Source organism: Xenopus tropicalis, chromosome 3 (genome assembly GCF_000004195.4).
Source record: "Xenopus tropicalis strain Nigerian chromosome 3, UCB_Xtro_10.0, whole genome shotgun sequence".
NCBI lineage: Eukaryota > Metazoa > Chordata > Amphibia > Anura > Pipidae > Xenopus > Xenopus tropicalis.
This window is the reverse complement of record NC_030679.2, coordinates 130,389,336-130,413,158: the sequence shown is the minus strand read 5'-3', so window position 1 is coordinate 130,413,158 and position 23,823 is coordinate 130,389,336. Positions and strand designations below refer to the sequence as shown.

Sequence of the window (23,823 nt, the reverse complement as noted above, 5' to 3'; positions counted from 1 at the left end):
ATATCTCATTCAATCACTACCCTCATATCTACTACTCATATCTGTCCCCCAGGGACACCCTGTGGCTTTAATTAAGCACTTGTCTATCCTCACATCCCCTATTCCTACAGATTACCTGAAGCTGTTGTCTGCCATTTGGTCCTGTTTTACTCAACCAACTCTCTGACTAAATTCACTCAGGTTTTGGGTTACTACATTCAACAACAATAACCAAATTCTTCAATGACTTCTGCCTAAAAAACCCAAAAGACATATCTCCATACTACTTCTCCTTGACTTCTCTTCTCTACAGCTCTCTCCTTGCTAAGGGATCCCAATGTTGGGATCCATTATAGCTCTGTCTGTGGGTCTACTTTAGTCAATATAAACTGAATGACTTGGTAAACTATTTCATTTGGCTTTATGTTGAGAAATGAGTCTCCTTCTCTTTCTCCATTTGCCTTATTTCTAGCTGCTTCTCCCCTGTATCCTGTTGGTTGACTTCTTTCTTCTTTATTCTAGGCTAGACAAAGAGTTCATTACATTTCCAATGACCCAAACATGCCCTTCTCCCATATTATTAGTCCTTGTAACCAACACTGCAATTCCACTTTCAATTCTTTCCCAATGTCTTTATGGCTGCACCATACAAATACTGCAAGAATACAAAAGTACTGAAACAAATCCACTTACCCCTACTTAGATTACTGCAATATTCTTCTTACTGGCCTATCACTTGCTCCTTATCTTCTTCTTCAGAACCACTCTTAAGGGTCCAGGCACACAAAGCACTTGGTCACCCACAGGACAATCTCCTCTCCCATAGGCACCCAATAATAATAAAGGGAATTGCTGCATATTAGTTGCCTTCCGAATCTCCCTGTGTGCATTTACCATTAATTCTAGTGCCTTTGCTCACAACGAATACTACAGCATTCACAGCCAATCTAACTACCATCAAGTCAGCTATTTCTTTATCCACAACCATGAGCTTAAACATTTAGGGGCACATTTACTAACCCACGAACGGGTCGAAATGAGTCCGATTGCGTTTTTTTCGTAATGATCGGTATTTTGCGATTTTTTCGTATTTTTTGCGATTTTTTCGGTGTCTTTACGAATTTTTCGTTACCAATACGATTTTTGCGTAAAAACGCGAGTTTTTCGTAGCCATTACGAAAGTTGCGTAAAATCTGGCGATTTTTTGTAGCGTTAAAACTTGCGCAAAAAGTTGCGCTTTTTTCGTAGCGTTAAAACTTACGCGAAACTTCGCACCTTTTAAGTTTTAACGCTACGAAAAAGGCGCAACTTTTCGCGTAAGTTTTAACGCTACGAAAAAATCGGGCGATTTTACACAACTTTCGTAATGGCTACGAAAAACTCGCGTTTTTACGCAAAAATCGTATTGGTAACGAAAAATTCGTAAAGACGCCGGAAAAATCGCAAAAAATACGAAAAAGTCGCAAAATGTTCGTTTTCAAGTCGGAACTTTTCCAATTCGGGTCGGATTCGTGGGTTAGTAAATCAACCCCTTAGGCTGATGTCCCACAGGAAGATTAGTTGCTCGTGGTTAAATCTCTGCTACCGTGGGCAACTAATCTCCCTGAAATGCCTTTCCACCAGCAATAAAGTGAATCGGTGTTGGAAAGGCAAACGCATTGCTTAGTTTTTCCAAAGTTGCGCAAAGTTTCCTCCTGAAGTGACACACATGCGTTTCTACCGACGATTCACTTCATTGCCAGTGGAAAGGCATTTTGGGGAGATTGATCACCTGCGGTAGCTGAGATAAACCATGGTAAACAAGTCTCCCTGTGGGCCATTGCCCTTAGCTGTGTCTCCATCATGATATCTTCCTGCAGTTATCTACCTTTATACTTGTATTTCATCTATTCTCATGACCTTTATATTAAAGGGGAACTCCGGCTTCCGAACCAAAATCTGTTAAAGAGCCCCACACAACACAGAAACCTCTGATATATCTCTGAAATCTGCTCCTTCAAAAAGTGTGAAAAAATACAGTTTTTATATGTTGAAATCCAGCTGCCAAACTTCTCTTTCTGCATCATTTGAAATCCTGGCAGGGGAGGAGGGACTAAAACATTGATGTTACAAATTGTAACAACTTCTCCACAGCTTACAGACAGCATGCAGGAACTACAAAACCCACAATGCATTGCACTGTGATGTTCCCTTCCTTAATGATACCATAGGGCTGATTCACTAAAGTGCATTAAAACGTGTGCTATTTAAAGCATGCGTTAAAAATGTTATCACGTCTAATTTTTCGCGTCTTAACGCACGATTCACTAAAACCATACTTGCGTTAATTTAGACACAATGCTGCTTGAGTTATTGAAGTTGCGAAGACTTTTTGTGCGGTATTTGACACAATGCGCACTAATCAACGCATCGCGCACAAATAGTCGCCGCGTGCGAAAAAACGCACACCATGTTAGCCATACACGGCATTATGCTCGTAAAACTACTTTTCTGAAAACGCCCATTTCCCTGCAAACTGGCGGCTGCATCACTCTGGGGCTAACACAGCCTTGAATAAATAACATTGCAAAGTCCATATTGTGTTGCCAAAAGCTCATGAACTGTACTTTTCTATAATTACCGCCTGCCCCAAGTAGGGGTTCATTTTTGCACAGACATATGCGATATTTAGCGCCTCTAAGTGTTTGTTAATCATGGGTATTATTTCTGCGCTCTAATTAACGCAATGCGGTAAAATTAACACATGCAGTTGTGCGTAAATTAACGAACGCGATATTTGACTTAACGCATGTGATAATACTTTAGATAATCGCGCGTTTTTTTTGCATCAATTTTAACTCAAAAAAGTGCATCAAAACTTATCGACCTTTAGTGAATCAACCCTCATGTGTGCAGGGCATTGTGGGATTGGGAGGATGCAGGCTGAAGGCAGGCGACTACTGTTACATTTCATTTGAGTAACAAAGCAGTCAGATCAGCAGGGGAACAGGGGGTGGGGCTTAGGGAACTGCTCCAAACCTTATTATTACATTAAAATCATGAAAAGGCTGCATATTTTTCTATAATTGATGTATATTGCAAAGTTAAGCAAAATTATGTTTACGTTTCAAAAAGCTTCCCCTTTAAAGCCCTTACAGGCAGGAAACTAATTATCTACTCCCTAAATACCCATATTTACAAATATCTTTAAAATCCTCAAATAGATGTATATCGGAAAGTTACCTAGTATGATACTTCCTTTCATTTGGCAACATTGTATTTTGGTGTTTACATGCTTTTAACACAAGTTATAATACCTGTCGTGGAGTGAGGGCAGGGAAAAGAAATTATTTCCGTTTTCTCTGCAATACAGGTATAGGACCCATTATCCAGAATGCTTGGGACCAAGGGTATTCCGGAGAAGGGGTCTTTCCTAATTTGGATCTTCATACCTTAAGTCTACTAAAGAATCAATAAAACATTTATTAAACCCAATAGGATTGTTTTCCCCCAATAAGGATTATTTATATCTTAGTTGGGATCAAGTACAGGTAATGTTTTATTATTACAGAGAAAAGGGAATCATTTAACCATTAAATAAACCCAATAGGGCTGTTCTGCCCCCAATAAGGGGTAATTATATCTTAGTTGGGATCAAGTACAGGTACTGTTTTATTATTACAGAGAAAAGGGAATCATTTAACCATTAAATAAACCCAATAGGGCTGTTCTGCCCCCAATAAGGGGTAATTATATCTTAGTTGGGATCAAGTACAGGTACTGTTTCATTACTACAGAGAAAAGGGAATCATTTAACCATTAAATAAACCCAATAGGGCTGTTCTGCCCCCAATAAGGGGTAATTATATCTTAGTTGGGATCAGTTACAAGGTACTGTTTTATTACTACAGAGAAAAAGAAAATCAGTTTTAAAATTCTGAATTATTTGATTAAAATGGAGTCTATGGGAGACGGGCATTCGGTAATTCGGATCTTTCTGGATAACTGGTTTCTGGATAAGGGATCCCATACCTGTAATAAAACAGAACCTTGTACTTGATCCTAACTAAGATATAATTAATCCTTATTAAAGACAAAACAATCCTATTGGGTTTAATTCATGTTTACATGATGTTTTAGCAGATTTAAGGTATGATTCAAATTCAAATTATGGAAAGACCCGTTAGCCAGAAAGCCCTGGGTCCTGAGCATTCTGGATAACAGATCCAATACCTGTATAGCCAGAGCTTTGCAAAATACTTTTATTCTTACTCATATTGACTCCTGCCAGTTCCAAATGACTGGGCTACTGGCTGAAAGAAGTGACTGCCACACGGAGAGGCCGAATGAGAGTGACAGAATGAGAGTGACAGAATGAGAGTGACAGAACGTGGCATACAAGAAACAAAGTTGGTGAGATTAGTATAGCAGAGTAAATGAGTGGGATCTATATTAAAGGAGGGTGGGGATGGTTTGACGACCAAAAAAACCCTCCTGCTGCTGCTGGTGATAGGGCTTGGGTCTGCACTTATAGATAGCAGGAGAGTGGGCCAGTCAGATAGAGCGCAGAGGCACACATAGCCGCACACTGTGCCAGGAGAGCTGCTCCCTGCTTGCATGATGCGCCTGAAGGTAAGCTCTGCTGCCATTTTCTGGTTGCGCTCCTATTGCTTCTGCTCTAACAGTTTTCTAAACTTAAAAAAGGCCGTACTCCCGACTACCCCACATCTTCAATCCACGAGGCAGGAGGGTTGTGTCTCTCCATCAGGCCCAGACTGGCAATCTGTGGGTGCTGGCAAATGCCAGAGAGGCTGCTGTAAGATGCCACAGACAGTCACTATTTATTGGGCTGGTGGGGGGCTGTTTGGGCCCCTGTGTACTTGAGATGCCAGAGGCTATGTTTAATCCCTGTCTCAAACCACTATAAAGCTAGACACCTTTAATATGGAGAATTAGCACAAACACCAAACTAATATGCACTGACACTATTTATACAGGTACTTATGCCCTTACACGCTTCTCTAAACATGCAGCAAGTGCCCAGCCCAATCTTATAAATTACACACAAGGGCAGGCACTGACCCAAAGGAACCCTGGCATTGCCATCAGACTGGACCTGCCGCCAATTCCAGGGCCCCTTTAGCAGGCTGCCTCTTCATTAGCTTCCATTAATGATGTTATTAACGAAGCGTTCCAGAAGTAACAACTTTCTTATATAAATACAAATGGTTGGGAAAGAGCAACTTATGTAGGTAAATTATGTAATAATCTCAGTGCAAAATTTTGAACTCAAACTGTTATGTACAAAATGTTGCCCTCCTTAGTATATAGGGCTTAATCGCTCTTGCTGTGAATATGTCACACAGGTACTTGTATTGATGAGGCAAATTTTGTGTGCTGAATGCCAGCATTGAGCCAGTTCCAATTACATTTAGCATCAATTCCCAGTGTTCTCTTTAATGTTAATGGCACAAAACCTCATCTTGGAAATGACAACAGTGGCAAGTTTGGTTCTAAGTATATAAATTATGGGTAACGCTGGCACTATCTGAGAGAAATCTGTGCTTTGGCTACATTACATATTGTATTATATCAGACTATCAAGGCTGCTTTTTATTGTCTGTGTGCCGGCAGACGCTGAGGCTGTTGGGCTGGGGTTGCTTGGGAAAGCTCTCTTTGGGGTTGTACTTGGGTTGCCGTTGCTTGCCATAGGCAGCAAGTTTCACGTTTTTATGTAAAACAAGTGAGGAAGGGCAGTCCGATCACCCTTATTCTGCCTGCGCAGCTGGAACCCAAACACTCTGTGAGCCATTAGGCTTAGTCCTTGAAGAGCCCTATTTCAGTAATGATGCATCTTCACTAAAAACACAATTAACTCCTGCCTACTAATTCAGCATGCTTGACTGAAAGCAGTATTTCTATATTCATATATATTGTATTGCAAATGTATTGTATTCGGTGGATATCTTTTTTCAGGATAAGCCAGTCTGGTACAGAATGGCAGAATGGACAACACGTGGTATATTAGGCATAGCTTGGGCTAAGGCTATTGCTTTACTACCTGCATTTAACTGTGATGTGTCTGGAAGTAAATACATGACTTGATCTTTATGTTATCCATTGTGGCCTAAGGAAGGTCACTTATCCCCCATTTTCTCAAACTATCCAAAACCCCATATCTAAGCCATGCAAGCAGGTCTGGATGGGAAAAATACTCAGCGGTGGCTAAAGAGTAATGCTCAAGCTAGCAGCTCCCTTCTTTTAAATCAAGGGGCTGGGGGGGGGGTTATGGAATGGCTTTTGCATATCTGCCAACTGTTTCTAATTTCCAGGGACGCACACAGTGCATTATGGCGCATTTGAATCTCCAGAAATTATTTTCAAATGTTAACAGCTAGGCTGTTTTGTGTAATTGTAATATCCTACACTGGGGCCTGGACAGCAGTCTTATCGTATGTATGCAGAGCTCAGGGTGGGGCCCCCGAGCATGACACAGCAGTATCTCTTCATCTGTTTATGTGGTGCAATGATAAACAATATTCACACTCTGTATTGATACCTTTTATTACTCCCTATTGTACTTGCCGCTTACTCCTGGCATAGCGCACTCAGCAGTGTGTGGGGCTGAATATGGGTGGGCATAGAAAATGTTATGCGTTCTCCAATATTGTGTTGTGTGCACTGGTGTCATAACATGGAGTCCTACAAGCACTGTTCCTCCTATCAGCATGGCCATTTCAATAACTTTAATATTCAGCCCTTCAGGAAAATAGTATAAGAAACAGAACAGACAGCATTCGACTACTTCTATTCGACTATTCTGCTACCAGTTATTAGGGAATACCATGATGATCAAAACAAGTTGAACACGAGGTAGACACTTTCCATGTTACAGTATTGCAAGTGTTTTGCCTATAACACACCAAAGGGGGTATGAATCAAGCACTGTATCCATGGCCTCTAGCAGTCTATGTGCCTCGGCAGCATGGTTCCTATATACTATAATGGGAAGTGTCTGCTGCCAGGTTTCCCTAACAAGGCTGTGGGGACGTTAGACGTTTCCATATCTGACTGATGGCTTGTAGGGAAAATCCCATCCAACTGCTCTTCTCTGTACTTTAATGCACAACACTAAGGCAGGGGTTTCCAAATTAGGTTTGAGAATTAGTTTATTGTTAATAATGCACCCTATTTGATTTTTATTGGCTAATGTAATTGGGCATTGTATTCACTACAGAGGCTCATGGGGGCCCACCAAAAACAGTATGGACACCCAATTATGACTGCATTAAGGAGTGTGAGGCCTAAAGCTAACACTATACATGGATCCCTGCAGTTGTTATCAGATGGCCCTACATAATAAATATATGTATACATAACAGTGCATATCAGTGTTAGACTAGGGATGCCAGGGGCCCCCCAGAAAGATTATGGGCCCACTCTCCAAACTCCTTTCCGCCACTCCTCACTCAGCCTCTTTATATTTCTAACCTTTTATCTATACATACTATAATCTATCTATAATTTAATCTATAAAATCGAGTATGTTTTCCTGGTATCACGGTGGGCCAGTCTGACACTGTTGATAGAGTTCAATGCATGTCACATGGCATTAGCCTAAGGGTTCTAGTGTTAGTGTTTAAGCAGTGTTAGTGTTCAAGGTAAAATGATATGGCTTTCAGAATTCTAGCCACAGAGAAGTCCTTCTGCATTTTCCTTCTACATATATTAGTAGTCCGTGGACCTGCTGCTGCATTGCATAAACCCAAAAATAAAAAAGCTTAATTAAAGAAAATTCTAAACAGTTTTCCCTCATACATTCATCAAATGTGTCAGTAGTTTAAGTTATTTGTAAATTAAAAAAAAACATTTTTAGGCGAGTTATCTAATAGGTGTCTTTCCTTGTTGTCCTCTGTACTGCTGTTTCTGACTGTTGAAACAATGTAGTAGATGCTATAGTTGATTAACACTGTACCACTTAAGTAAGGGGTAGGCAGAGAAAGATAAGTCATGTAATTATATATTATTACAACCTGTCCTAGCCTAGATATGTCTCCGTGGGCAACTGATCATGTAATGTACCGGTGGCAGTTGAAATGCTTTATTATAGATTCAATATTCAAACATACATCTAACCATAAAGCCTAGGCTTAATTAACTAAGTTAGGGAAATGAGACCGTAAGCACCACCTGAGCAGAATTATGAATGGCTGAACACTCTTCGTAGCCACTGTGGAATATTCTGAAGAGTAATAAATCTCTTCGGAACAGTAATAAAGCTTCTCACTTGTGTGGGTTGATGTGCCCTTTGGAGGCCAAGTGAGAAAGAGAAATCACAGTACGGTCTATAGCTTCAGTAGGGTTGTTAACATCATTCATAATCCTGTACCTGCACACAAATCAGCTACGAGAGGCAAACAAAACAGCAAGCTGGGCGTTTAGCTACAGCAAGAGCGCGATATGCACCCACAGCCATTGTGTCACAGATTTCCTCTCTACCCAGATTTCTAACCCTTTCTAAATGCACACAGGGCCACCATTAGGGGTTCCCAATTATTAGTCCACTGGTCAGTAGGGTTGCCACCTGGCCTGTGTTTTACTGGCCCGGCATGTAAAAATTATGCTTGATGCCAATGTTAGTGAGAAGAAAGATAAAAATATAGGTGATATTTTTGTATAGAAAAGATGGCAACTCTACTGGCCCCTATATAATAATAATAATGCCAAAACATTGCCTGCAATCCACCCAAATCCCACCCACTCTTCTAAGCCCCACCCCTTTCTCAGCCTGCAAGTTTACATGAGCTAGGACCCCTTTAGCCAGACTTCTACTTCTTCACTCTCCAGCACCCAGCTACTGATTTTCCCCTACAAGATGATCAAAATGTAATAAATAAACACCAAGTGTGACTTGTGATGCAGGTATGGCATCCCTTATCTGGAAACCCATTATCCAGAAAGTTTTCTGAATTATGGAAAGGCCATCTCCCATAGACTCCATTATAAGCAAATAATTCTAATTTTAAAAAATGATTTCCTTTTTCTCTGTAATTATAACACTGTACTTGATCCCAACTAACATATAATTAATCCTTGTTGGAGGCAAAACAAGCCCATTGGGTTTATTTAATATTTAAATGAATTTTAGTAGACTTAAGGTCCAAACTACGGAAAGATCCCTTATCGGGAAAAACCCCAGGTCCTGAGCATTCTGGATAACAGGTCCCATACCTGTACTGCCCTCCAGATGTTGCTGAACTACAATTCTAAGTCGCTTAGGGCTCTGACACCCAGTTGTGTAACTTTGAGGCATTAGTGTCTGATTTACCTGGAGCAAGTCTGTTGTAGCTATGGATGCAAGCCATTAACACAACCCTAAAATTACTAGCACAAGTAGGCTGCTAGTAATTTAGGGTCCCCTTGCTCCCAATTCATCAAAGCAGGCTAAGGGGGCACATTGGCACTTGCACGGGTTGCTAAAAAGCATGTAAAAAGGCAAGTAGCTTTGTGAATTGCATTAGTTTGTGCTCAATTTTGCATCAAAATAAACCTTTGCGTTCACGAATAAGCCATTAATCCTCAATACACCCACTCAAATATGAAACACACACAATGAAGAGAAAGTTTGCCATTTATAAATGCCCTAAATACAAGTGCAAAATAGTGTCCCTTTCTCACTCAGTAAGCACTTGTGTCCAGGGCATATCTGTACTGCATAGCCTCCAACTGGAAGAGCTCTCCGGGTCACACATACACTGCGAGGGTCCAATTTTATTATATATCTTTCTTTTCAGACCCTCTTTTATTCATCCTCCATTCTGACTTTCAAATTGCTGCCTGGTCACTAGGATAATCATACCCAAGCAACCATATAGCAGTTTAAATTCCAAGCTGTACATGAGACTATAAGTTCCCCTTTAAATATAGATCTTGCATTAGTCTCCCTTTCCTGACCAGGAGCGAGCAATGCATTTCCATGTTACAAATGTTTTTGTACTTGACATCTGAGAGGGTCTAGGACCAGCTTCTTGCCATCATGCCAAAGACATATGTCCAGGATGTGCTGCCCTGGGCACCGTGCCTGGTATTTAAAGATGGGAGAGAAAGCAGGATGGGGGGGGGAGTTAGAGAGCACGGGGGGGTGGGGAGGGACGTAGTGTGTGAGATGGAAGGGAGGGGGGTTTGTCTGTATGCAGCAGAATGGCAGAGCGGGCGGGCAGGCAGCGGGCACGGCCTGTGAGTAACAAGAGGGAGTGAGGGGGGGTAAGATACGGTGTTAAAAAGACTATGAGGGGGTGGGCTACTTTAAAACTTCCCCTTTACTCTACGGCCCCCAGAGAGTTTATTTATGGCTTGGACCCTAGGCACCTGCTCCACTGTGTCCCAGCCGGCAAGGGAGAGTGAGCAGCAGCAGCTGTGGCAGGCACCCTAACATAGGCACTGCCTATGGCACTTTAGATTGTCAGTGTCTGTGCCCTCCCACTGCACCCTGTGACCCTGGATGGCCTAAATCTTAATGACAATGCACCGTCATCTCATAATTCAAGCTTAGCCTGCTGCCATATTGGATTGCTAGCTCTTTGGGGGCATCACCCATGCACTTAGACACCATATTAAAATGACTCTTCTAATTTCAATGCTACTTTATTATACTGTTGCACTTCTTAAAGTTGTTAATCTGTACTTGGGCTATACCCATTCCTATAGGCATACATATAGGCATACGTTTCCTTTACTAACATATTGAACAGACACCCTAAGCTTCCTTTCTTGCATGCAAGGTAGAACATAAGTAAATGAATGCCATATTTCCTTAGAAACAGGGGTTTGAGCTCATAATATGCCCATGTCTATTCTAACATCTCAGATAAGGAATCAGTTGGTGGTTAATAGGAGTTTTGGGGAAACCTCTGCTCTATTTGTTCATGTCTGTGTTTGCATTCCATAGTAACGAAATAGAAAATGTTTGTTACATGTAGTTTTGACACTTAATGTGTAAGCGTTAATATAGTAACTTGAGGCTACAGTCTCTGAGCATATTGATAAGATCATGGAGTTGACTGTTGATAACTTTATATATTACATTTGCGTCCAAGGCTTGAAAAATCCCCAGAAATAATCAGACATGGCTCCTAAATATTCCCTCCTAGAATCTACATTTTGAGCATGTTTTGCTATGTACTGTGTATACTTATACATAAAAAGTTATATATGTATTATGTATGCTTAAGTATAAGATATTGTAGCTATTGACTGCAATAAGATATGAGTAACATTCTACGAGTGTTTGTTGGGAATAATACTCCCATTGACCCCTCAGTCTACTACCTGCTTGAAGCCCAGGGCACAGCTGGCATTACTAAGAGGGTGGCGTTATAGTGAATTAATCTAATAAGCAAGAGTGGCAGTGTCCCATAAAGGGGGGGCAGTGTAGTTATATAGCCATCTTACTTCAGCCCACAAAGCAGATGAAGAGTAATGTGACTCCCACTACAGTTGAGGGAAATCAGGTTCCTCGCTAGCATTTGTCTTGATTTGTCTGCATGTCACTTAGAGCTCAATACTCCCATGTATAAACCTGCTGCAGTGCCTTAAGCCAAATACTGATAATAATACCCCTAATGTTTGGGGCAAACTTTGTTAAAGTTACAGTAACACCAAAAAGTGATGTACTGTTGCTGGTATGTTAGCTTTAAAAACACTACTATAGGTTTTATAAATAAGCTGCTGTGTAGCCACGGGGTAGCCATTAAAGCTTGAATAAAGTAGAAAAGGCACAGGTTATGTAGCAGATAACAGATGAACTCTGTAGAATACAATGGTGTTTTATCTGTTATCTGCTATGTAACCTGTTACTTTTCTCCTTTTTTCTAACTTAAATGGCTGCCGCTGCGACTACACAGCAGCTTATTTATATAAAATATAGTAATGTTTTACAAAGCAAACACACAACTTTTACCAATGCAGGGCAGCTGTACATTTCTATTTTAATTACTTTAAAACATTTTTAATTTTTTGGTGTTACTGTTCCTTTAAAACACTGATTATTAACGCAAAGCCAGAATGCTGTCAGTTTCGCTGGAGTCCGCTACAGATATATATCATTAGAAGGGCTGCTAGTGTGGCAGTTGAGGCATGCACATTAATAAAGTGACATGGAGATAAAAAAGACTCTCTGTGCACAATGCCCCCTTGCTCTTATGTTTTGCTGAACATTTACCAAATAAATAAATTGTAATGAAGGGAAAGATTCAAAGGCATCTATTCAGCAAGCAATTACGGTATAAAATAGGCTGCGACAGACACAAACAATGTCCCCCTTGTCCCAGGAGTAGGCAAGTTATTCTCCAGCTGTTACAGAGCTGAGGCTCCCAGTCTCCAGCATTTGTATGCTTCATTAGCACAAAGAGCCCCGTAACACACGACTGCTTCCCACATCACTTAGGCTAATGGCATACAGGGCGGGGGGAGTTCAGCTGGAGTTATTCTATCTGCACAAGAGTGTCCAAATTACCCCCGCCGTCTCCTATTGTGTGCAAAAACAACCCGAAAACGCTCACTTGGATTTTGGGGCTAAGATTATTTCCTATTCATGTTCATAGGAGCTGCAATTGGCAATTTTGGGGGCTTCACAGGAGTGTGAAACGCTCCAGGTCAAAAATGAGCCTGAAAAAGTTCTTTGGAATCGAATTAATATCCAAAGATTGACTCTACAATGAACAATGTAAACCATTTTGATTCTAATTGTCCAGAAAAATAAATATATTTTGATGGTCTAGGACAGGGGTCCCAAACCCCTTTTTTATTTTACCTGTGAGCCACTATCAAATGTAAAAAGAGTTGTTGAGCAACACAAGCATTAAAAAAAGTTCAGGGGGTGCCAAATAAGGGCTGTGATTGGCTATTTGGTAGCCCCTATGTGGACTGGCAGCCTATAGGCTCTGTTTGGCTTTACACTGAGTTTTATGCAACCAAAACATGGCTCCAAGCCACTGGGAGCAACATCCAAGGGGTTGGAGAGCAACATGTTGCCTCCGAGCCACTGGTTGGGGATCACAGGTGTAATAAGATCTTCATCTAAACAGAAGGGCAACACATATCTGGGTTTTGTCCAGTACGTTCAATTTAGGTGTACTATACCAAATTATCAGATGTACTTAATTCGCTGGTTTGATGACCTTGCCAGTCGAGCTGATCTGGCCGTGTATGGGCACCTAATCTTCACTTCATGCAGTATCATGCATTGGCCAACATGGTGCCTTGGCAGATGTTGTTTTAAAGCCTACCAAACCAACTAACGACCAATATCCATGGTACATCGTTATTGGATGGGATTGGTGGCCAGACTCTGAAAAGAAATGCAAGGACCTGCGCTTGCTGTCTGCGTTTGGCAGTGCCATATTCTTGACCAGCGGACAGGCAAAGCACGTAGGTGTAGGCATCCCCTCTCTCTTTGATTCAGATAAAATTATTTATTTGGAGCAAGGTGCAAAGTGCAGCCATACTCCAGTCACAAGTGCATTAAAGGGCAAGATTTACATCTTGTGAATCTGGGGCTTTAGTAAATGAACCCTAATAATTGATACCATTAAATAACTTGAGTAATCCTTATAATTTTACAACATGGCTTCATAGAACTAGATTAGGGAAGACTATATGCATTGGTGGAGAAATATCAGAAGCGAGTCCGGAGCATGAGAATGTGCTAATAGCTTCCAGGAACCGCCATGCATAATGCAGCTTGCACATTAAATATCTGAAACACATAAAGCCTGGTCTCACATGCAGATCACTGATCAGACCATAGAATGGCGCCGTCTGCTTTAATGACACATAGAACATATAGGATTTTAAGCTGTGCAAATGGCTGTTTTATAAATACCATGTATATACACTGGATACCCGTCCAGTTGTCAAAACATATCAGGCTAACCCGTGCATATCAAACACATATCATCTGTACACATGAACTCTGCAGCTTTATGTTCCAGCATACCGCACCTTTCTCTTTATCTCATTAGCTGGAATATCTTTCATACTGACATTCCCGCAGTAATTAACCTCACCGTTTATACAATTACCATCTGTTCGGAGCAGTTTCTTGAATGATCATTCTTTAGAAGGTATAAATTTGCTCTGGATTCCATGTCTCGTGGTGACACGCTCTCAGCAATAAGCAGGCCAGCACTTTGTGGATAATGAAATAATAATCTGTGTGAGCCCTGCCAAGTGATGTTTTTAGTCAAGTGTTATTGTTTCCTTTTAGGCTGATGCAGCAACCAGCTTCCTTCGAGCGGCCAGAGCTGGGAACTTGGACAAAGCATTAGATCATCTAAGGAATGGAGTGGATATAAACACATGTAACCAGGTAAGGCGCATTGCCCAAACTCTACCAGAACATAATTACCATCACTCTTTACTACCAGGTAAGGAATACTCCAACCACAAGCAGAAATGGTGTATTAGTTATAGTCCTTTCCTACCAGATAATAGGCCAGATTCCAGTTACTAAGAAAAATCTCAGATTAGACTTAGCATTAGACATAAACTTCTATTAAAGGGGAACTCCACCCAAACACAATTAAGCTTTTTGGAAAGAAAATATAATTTCAGGCAACTTTACAATATACATCAATTAAAAAATGTGCAACAGTAATGGTTTGGAATAGTTCCATAAGCCCCACCCCCTGTTCCACTGCTGATCTGGCTGACTACTTTGAGACTGAAATGAAATGTAATGATAGTCAACTGTCCTCAGCCTGCCTTCAGCCTGCATCCTCCCAATCCCACAATTCCCTGCACATGTGATGTTAATAGGGAAAGGAACATCTCAGTGCAATGCATTGTGGGTTATGTAGTTCCTGCATGCTGTCTGTAAGCTGTGGAGAAATTGTTACAATCTGTAACATCAATGTTTTAGTCCCTCCTCCCCTGCCAGGATTTCAAATGATGCAAAAAGAGAAGAACTGTTTTGCAGCTGAATTTCAGCATATAAAATGGTATTTATTTATACTATTTGAAGGAACAGATTACAGTGATAGGTATATTAGGGGTTTCTGTGTTGTGTCAGGCTCTTAAACTAATTTTGGTTTGGAAGCTGGAGTTTCCCTTTAAGTTTTCATGTGTTAACCATAGGATAAGTTTTTCTCATAGAACTACATCTGGCCCAGTGTGTCCTAGAACCCTCACCCAGCATTCCAGTTACTTCATGACTGACAATTATTCAAACCTTTTTTTCCCTCAAGGCAGGAGGTTTCTACACATTAGTTCATCATTCCCTTTCAATAAGATAGACTTATCAGGCCAAACAGGGCAATTTTTCATACAGTTTTTTTTTTTTGCACAATTCTGGTGCAAATGAATTGGCACTACCTAAATCTGAAATGTGGGTCAGAAGAGGGCCTAATTGGCTGCCTGTAAATGGTCAACCCTGTTATAGTGATATAAGGTATATAGAAGCACCCATGTGTAATTGTGTGCAAGTCTGGGTAATTTACCCTTTAGATTGTAAGCTCCTTGAGCAGGGCCCTTTGATCACCATCTTATTGTGTAACCTCTGTTTGTTAAATTATTGTAAGAGCTCTGTTTGTTATATAATAAAGTTCTGCATAACCAGATGGTGCAATATAATTAAATGGTGATGATAAAAATGACAAAACCTGACAAAATGATGGGTGCAGGTTGGGAAACAGTAGGTCAGGCTCAGGCATAGGTTTTAAAATATCCAACCCAGTTATAACTATGCTGGGTGCCTCAACTACTGACGCTCGTCCTTCCCCAGACAACACAAGTGTTGGGCATTAGTTCATCCTAAAAGAACCCTGTCCTTTAGAGCTCCTCTATCCCCTTCCCCAACAATCCATTTCCCCAGCTCTCTGGAACTGCTAAGTCCGAAATCCTGGTACTTTGTCTCTGCCCCCTTCTCAGTTATTGCACAATCTCACTGGCCCATTCCCCCATTCCCAGTCCATTCAGCATTCATGCACTGCTCTAAATTAGCCAGCATTCTGAAGCTGCTCCATTCACAAACCCCCGAACCCCATGATATTGCTGCCAGAATACTGGCGTCACTCCATCTCCAAAACAATCACCATATTAAAACCAAATAATATTAAATGAGTTGCCAAAGTAAAATGCACAATACCATGCCCACAGCTTGACACTACCCTCTCCCTAAACACCCAATAACACCCTTCCCTCAACTAACCACTTCCTATACTGATCCATCTCTAAACTATACAGCACTCTTCTGTTCTTCTTCCATACCTCCTCGCAGTTCTAGTTTTGCTTCTCTGGCATCGCTAAATCCCAATTTGAAAAAAGCTCTCAGTCCTAATGTTTACTGCAAAAATGTGATGTTGCGTCTTCCATCTATCACTACCCGCCACCGTGGGTTCAGCTTGCACCTTTGGGTCCTCTGGAGAATATCGGGCGTGTGGGAAAGGTCCAGCCTCATATGTCCTGTGATCCTGAGGGGGAGATATGTGGTCAGACCTGTCCCACAGGCCGTGTATTCTACCCTGACCTCACCGTGCCTACTGACCTCTTATTTAACCCACTAACAAACTCCTTCCTTTCAACTTTGGCTTCTTATTCACATCCAGATCAAGATTTATATTTGCTGAACTATTTCCACCTCCTACCAATGTAACAGTTCAGAATATCCTAACATTAGTCTTTTGCTTTCTGCCTTTCTTTCACGCCCTGCAAGTTCTTAGCCTTTTATCTACACACTTTGTGGTGCCACTGAAGTTCTAGGGTTATCTCATATCATCACACTAAGGGGCAGATTTATCAATGTGTGAAATTAGAGCTTAACACAGAAAACTTCAGAGACTTTCTATTCAATCCTATGAGATTTGTAAAGGCGTATTTAGAAAGTTCATGTTTAACATTTGATAAATATGTTTCTGAAAACCCCATAGGAATGAATAAAAAAGTGGGTACATTTTTATGTGGTAAGCTCGGATCTCTAATTTCTCTTTAATAAATCTGCCCCTAAAAGTCACTATTCTGGTTGTGTACATATGCCTTTAGATTCCTTGATGACCTGATACTTCTTAAGGTTCCAGTCCTTGTTTAGATTTCCCCCTGATTATGGTATCTTGCTAATTACCATGACTACAGATATTACAGTAGCCTTTGCCCCGGAGCAGCCAGACCCCCAGTGACTCTGACCATTCTCTAAACTCCCCTGTATGTGTAGCCACTTATGGTGCAGCACAACTTTGCCAAGTAACATTGACCAACTGTCATTCCAGCTGATTTAGTGACCAACTGAGACGTAAAAGTGTTAATGAACGTCAAATTGATCCTTGCTCCATGTTATGCTGAGCCAACTTCCAACCTCTGTATATAATTCATGTGTTGAGGAAAAGAGCCTTGTCTCTGTGTATCAATGTCTATTTCTATACCTATTTGTATTTTTGCCTAATGATACTTCTTTCCCCTTTCCTGTGTTCTTATATGTCCCCTGTTCTTCCTGTCTGAAAATTCTGATTGCTCTCAAAGTGAATAAAGCCTTCTATGCCCATAACAATGTGAGCAGTAATAGCGGCAGCCTCCATATATTCATACACTTATCAGTTGCTAATAATATGTGTGTTTTAGGGTGACACATGTAAAAAATCCAGCTAGCAGGGCTAAACTGATTGCAATTTATTTTAAATGTATTTTTTAGACAATCCCTGAATTTTCAAGTTATGTGGTCAGTCTAGCCCATATATGAAATTCTTTGCGCTTAAGTGAAAGAGTGACACCCCTACCAGACTGGTCGGACTATATGCTTTGCCTGGCATGTCCCTATCTTGGGCATCATTTAAGACATCTCTGCAGGGTCGGACTGGGGGGTGAAGGGCCCACCGGGGCCTGCGCCCATAGCCTCCCCCCCCCGGAGGGGCCCCCACCCGGCGTCCTACCCCGAGCGCGTAAATTTAACGCATCGGGGCAGGAGTGGTCGGGCAGGGGGAGTGCCGCAAGGGTCGGGTCTGGGCCTACCGGGATTTTTCCGGGGCCCAGTCCGACCCTGCATCTCTGTAGTCACCACCTACCTATGTCTGGTATCAAGTAAAGTTGTTTTGCCTTTTTGTTCTTTTGCCTGGCGGTGTTGTTTTTTGCACCTTGTGCCTCATTTTAAGTGTAGCACAGATTGTATTGCCCCTTGCAATCACTCTTGCACTTGCAACCAGCCCTAAATAAATAAGGCTATGTACTCACTAAAGACGTGGTTCATCGGTCATTGACTAACAGAATATGATTGACATCATATTTCTTGGCAAACCATTTAAAAGAATGGTACTATAGGTACTGACCTGCATTGGCCAGGTGTATTCAGTCATCATCCATCCATACGTGCTACTGGGGGACTGGGCCAGTTAATCAAGGCTTTTGGGTATGTGCTAACTATTAGCATCTTATAGAATGGCCTATTCTTAGCAACTTATCAATTGGTCTTTCATTTTTATTCTTTAAAGTTTTTTAATTATGTGCCATTTTTTTTTTACCTCTTCCCAGCTTTCAAATGGGGGGCACTGACTCCAGAAGCCAAAAAAAAAACCCAATTTCACTGTAAGGCTATTATTATTTATCTTTCTATGTAGGCCCTCCTCTGTTTATATTCCTGTCTCTCTTTAAATCATTTGTTGGTTGCTAGATTAAATTGGACCCTAGCAACCAGATAGCTGTTGAGATTCCAAACTGGAGCTTCTGAACAAAAGACTAAATAATTCAAAAACTGCAAATAACAAAAATGAAGACCAACTGCAAATTGCCTCAGACTAACACTCTCTATATCATACTAAAAGTTCATTTAACTATGAACTACCCATTTATGAGACATAATAATGTTTTCTCATGGAATTGAATCTGGCCCTTAGTGTGAGAAGAGGCACAGTTCCCTATATTGCATTTGGTATTTTGGAATTTTGTGTGTCTTGGAATATTAGGTATATTCCTAGTCTTACAGGAAATATATATATATATATAAATATATAACAATATATGTGCATATAAAAACAAATAAATGTAAAATTGTTCAGATCCCTCTTCTGAATCCCTTTGGAATTTACAAAAGAAATGTACTGTGATGTTGCTTAGAAAAGTTTTGCAGTCATCTGATGTTTCTCTGGTCAGTTCTAAGCAAAGCAACATCAAAATGGCTCTCACTTGAGTGCTTTATAAGCCATGGCCCCTCCCACAGGCGGACAAAACACGCTGTATGCCACTGGCCTAAAGCCAAAGATTTTTTTAGATGAACTAAACACCCCTAACCTGAAACAAAAGTCCAACAAGGTAACAGTAATTGCAATTTACATTCTGGAGATATTAATGTCAATATGTACTGTTAAGATGAGCACATTTGGTCTCAACAGCGCCACCTGCTGGTTCGTTTCTGACATTATAGTAGCACAGGAAGTTGTCAGGGGAAAGAGGGCTTGGTCTAAAATTCTTCTGCTTAGGAAGATGTGAGAAAAGATATCTGAGATTTTTTAATGTTTTTCCTAACCAGAAGAACATCAGACCAGCCCTCTTTCTCCTGACTCTCATTGACTGGATCATGGCCTGAAACTGACCAGCAGGTGGCACTATTGTAACAAAAGTTATTCATATTGACAATACATATTTTTCTTAAAGATGTACTGTCATGATTTGTATTGTATACTTTTTATTTCTAAATTACACTGTTAACATAACAAATAATTCACTCTACCATTTAAAGTTTTATTCTTGAACCAACAAATGTGTTTTTTTTAGCTGTAATATTGGTGTGTAGGCGCCATCTCAGTGCATTGTGCCGAGTCTGAGCTTTCAGAAGGAGCCAGCGCTACACATTAGAACTGCTTTCAGCTAACCTATTGTTTCTCCTACTCCCATGTAACTGGAGGAGTCCCAAGCCGGACTTGGATTTCTTACTATTGAGTGCTATTCTGATACCTACTGGGAGCTGCTATCTTGCTCCCTTCCCATTGGTCTGCTGATCGGCTGCTTGGAGGGGGGGGGGGGGGGATTTCACTCCAACTTGCAGTGTAGCAGTAAAGTGTGAAGTTTATCAGAGCACAGGTCACATGACTGTGGCACCCTGGGAAATAAAGAATATGGCTAGCCCCATGTGAAATTTCAAAATTAAATATATAAAAAAATCTGTTTGTGCTTTTGAAAATGATTCCAATGCAGGATTCTGCTGTAGAAACTCTATTAACTGATGGGTTTTGAAAAATTGTTTAGAACAGCATTAATTATACATGACTTATTTTAAAGGTTTATTTTTCCTTTAAATGAATATATAAAGTTTTATAGAAATCATACAAACAAAATTGAAAGTAAAAAGAAAAACCCATACTGGCACCTCCCCACTTACTAAATACTTATTGAAAAAGCAGAGTTTTATACTATAAAATACAACTTTTAATAGTCTACATTAAAAATAACTATTCAGTCCAACAGACCAGACACCACACAGAAATCCCAGAAGGCTAGAAACCCTGCTCCGAGACATAAATCATATGTGGAGTTATTATTGCAGAATCTTAAGTGAGCAACTGAACTAATCTAGGGCAACGTACAGTCAGGTACTAAACTAACCTCATATGTATAAATGCCTATTGGGCATTTTCAGTCTTAGTGTTAAAAGGTCCTTGAAACGCAGTAGATGAAATAAAACACAGGAGGGTTCCCCTAGCTAGAATACAGTCTCTAATCAGATTAGGCACTCTCAGCTGCAGCACTCTGTGGAACCTAGAAGTCTGTGGGGATTAAGTGCAGAAATCCAGGGACATTAGAAGAGAACAGACTACATAATTGAACATTTTCTTTAACCTTTATAATGTTAAATAATAAAATATCTTATTATACTGTTTAATGTATCAGCCATCTTGATTCTAAGCCCTACACAGCCAGACACAGGGATAGGCTGGGCCGGTGGGATATGGGGAAAACACCTGGTGGGTCTCACTGTCCCATACTCGATTCCTGCCTGCCCTCCCCTGTCGCTCCCTCACTGCCCTCCTCCACTACACGTGAGTGGGGGGAAAATGGGAGGGCGTTGGGGGCCCTGGGGTTGCAGCATCAGTGGGCCTTGCACACCCCAGTCTGACCCTGGCCAGACACAGCTCTTTACTCAGAGGTTTCCAGAAGTAGAAAATCCTCTCTAGCTAAATGAAATGATATCTTTCAATTTATTGTCTATTTCCCAAAAACGTAATGTGTTTCAAGCAAAGAAATGTTTGTTGATGGGAATGCTTCTGAAGGGTTAATTATCTAATAGAAATAATAACTGGGTGAAAGACAGATGTGTTGGTGCTTGCCATCTCCTTTTGTGCGACGCGTGGCGCACCTCAGGGGTAGTTAGCCCAGGAATACGACAAGAATGAATCAGAGTTGTTGCTGCAAGACTGATCATTGTAGCACGGGGACTTTTCAAGAAAACTAGGAGGGGTCCCTGGAGGCGCTCACAGATGATGAACCAACAAAAATGGTTTTGGCACTATCCTAGAATAGAGAATTAGCCAATCGCTTACTGCTGAGACTCCAATTCCATTTTGCCTTTTGCCGCTAGCAATTTTCTTGCTCTTATTTCAGAAATGTAGGAAAAGGGAAACAGCACTCCCAGGTTTATATGGCTACTGAGAGAGTTCCCTTCTGTATTCCATTCTATATTCTATATCAGTAGGGGATGTGATTTATGCTCAAACACTTCATTTACATGGGGACGCTGTGTTAGGTCGCCACTAGATAAGACATTCAGCTGATACAGCAGGAAATTGTCTCCAGGGCAATGTTGTGCCCTCAGTGAGTAATCATACACCTAAGCTACTGGTAGCTACATTCTGTTCTACTCATGGGGAATGGCACAGCTTATAGTGCATCACAGCAAATGCCATGGAAACACTGGGTGGGAGACTATTATCAGTGGTTTGGGGCCACAGCCCTGACCCAGGCATCGCTTCAACCCTTAGCTTAGTGTGGCATTCCGGAATACACAACATTGGAATAATAAAACAAGCAAACAGCAAGCGGTGTGTAACTACAGGGCCCTGGTCCCCCCCCCAATAAAATCTCCAGAGGGCCACAGTGTGCACTGCAACCCCCACCTACCCACTACCCAGCTCCCTGCCCACCCACTCACGTTCTCTGCTCCCCGCCACTTTCTCTCAGAGAGGATGGTGACCGGGAGTGATTTGTAAGGGTTAAATCACGTGTGGTGAAAAATTTTCCACTTCCGTGTTCACGCGCCGAGATTTAACCCTTCCAAATCCTAATTAGGATTTGGTTCAGCCAGGACAAACCCTGCCGAAAAAGGCCGAATCCTGCCCGCATACCAAATCCTGGATTCGGTGCATCCCTAATATATACATCATTTTATATTATATATACAGGTATAGGACCTGTTATCCAGAATGCTGGGGACCAGGGGGTTTTCTTGATTAGGAATCTTTCCGTACTTTGAATATCCATGCATTAAGTCAACTAAGAAATAATTTAAACATCATTTAAACACCAATTAAATTAATGGGATTTTTTTCACCTCAAATAAGGATTAACTATATCCTAGTTTGGACACAGGTACAAGGTACTGTTTTACTATTACAGACAAAAAGGAAATCATTTTTAAAAAATGTAAATGATATGACTAAAATGGGAGCTGGCCTTTCTGGATAACAGGTTTCCGGATAACGGATCACATACCTGTGTGTGTGTGTGTGTGTGTATACACATTACATTTCTCCATAATAATTTTAAAGTCATTATCAAATGCTATTTAAAGCTGTATGTGTCCCCACTCTTCTATTCTCCACACTGCTGATTAATGGACCTGCAAAGAAGCATGCCAGGTCTATTAGGAACTGGAGCCTTGGCTGGAGTTGGCTTCCGCTGCATTGTTTCAGTAGTCAAAATCAGCAGGGCAGAGAATCAGGAGGTGCAGGCAGATACTTTCCACTGCAAAATACATTTTAAAATACTTTTAACATCATTAGCAATTATATATAATGTATATTTGGAAGTTGCTTAAAATTACATTTTTTTTATTGGGAAAAATTGTATTTTTGGGTTTACATGCCCTTTGAATGTGTTTGTAGTAAATCATATACATACTGATGACAGCAGACAGTGACAGAGGCATGAGTGATTTTATGTGTGACATCTAATGGCCTGTTGTTGTGTAGCTGTGATTCAGGGGAGATTTGTGATGTAGCCAAGGCAGAACCTGAAGCTTCAGAACAGCTCTCATTTTTTACTGTGATATTTATATATATGGTAACATTTTCTAGTGTTTTTCTTATTGTTTTTTTTATAAAACACATGCATAGGTTATTTGGTAATAACAGTATTATTTATCGGTGTTAGCTGGAGAGATAAACAGAAAGTTCCCTCTAGTGGACATTACAGATACTGCAGTTCTGCTGAATGGTAAGGGGAACACAAGATGCACGCTGGTGTAATAAATGCATACAGTACATGTTGTTATGGGGATGTTGCTATAATGAGTTTTGACTTGAAGACTACAGTATGTTAAAGGAAAAAAAAGAAGATATTGTGGTGCAGTGAAGTAAATGACAGTTAATGGTCATTCTATGGATGTCAGCAAAGTAATAACAAGCAATGAAAGCAACCAAGACAAAGACGTTTGCTTTCCACACCAGCATTAAAGCAAAGCTGAAGATGTTATTATAAAAGCGTCAAAAGACATGAGGTATTAGACCACTGAAAATCTTTAAGCAACAGGCTTTCTTGCATAAAATGGCTAAATTAAAGTTCAGTAATGAACAACATCATTCAGGTGGGGAAATGATATTTTCAGTTGGGTTGCAATTAAGAAGCAGCTCCCTGCTGGGCAGACTTCTATTTAATATTTTCTGCTTGGCTTCT

The 23,823-nt window shown here is 40.8% G+C and overlaps 1 protein-coding gene and 1 non-coding gene across 14 annotated transcripts in view; both read left to right on the top strand.

Annotated features, from left to right (window-relative positions):
* The window catches only part of ank1 (ankyrin 1), a 120,953-nt gene that overhangs the window by 29,768 nt on the left and 67,362 nt on the right, over nucleotides 1–23,823 (top strand). For 11 of the 13 annotated variants that reach the window (XM_012959150.1, XM_012959146.1, XM_012959145.1 and 8 more), the window contains exon 3: nucleotides 14,225–14,326. In XM_012959150.1, coding sequence (XP_012814604.1) covers nucleotides 14,225–14,326 — 102 coding nt within the window. Of the gene's footprint in view, nucleotides 1–4,486; nucleotides 4,591–10,143; nucleotides 10,195–14,224; nucleotides 14,327–23,823 lie in introns of those variants that run through there. The other 2 variants (XM_012959151.3, XM_012959149.1) reach the window with 2 other exon arrangements.
* On the top strand, nucleotides 16,388–16,469 carry mir2188 (microRNA mir-2188). Its single transcript, NR_049713.1, has one exon. It is a non-coding gene; the product is annotated as a microRNA mir-2188 (primary transcript).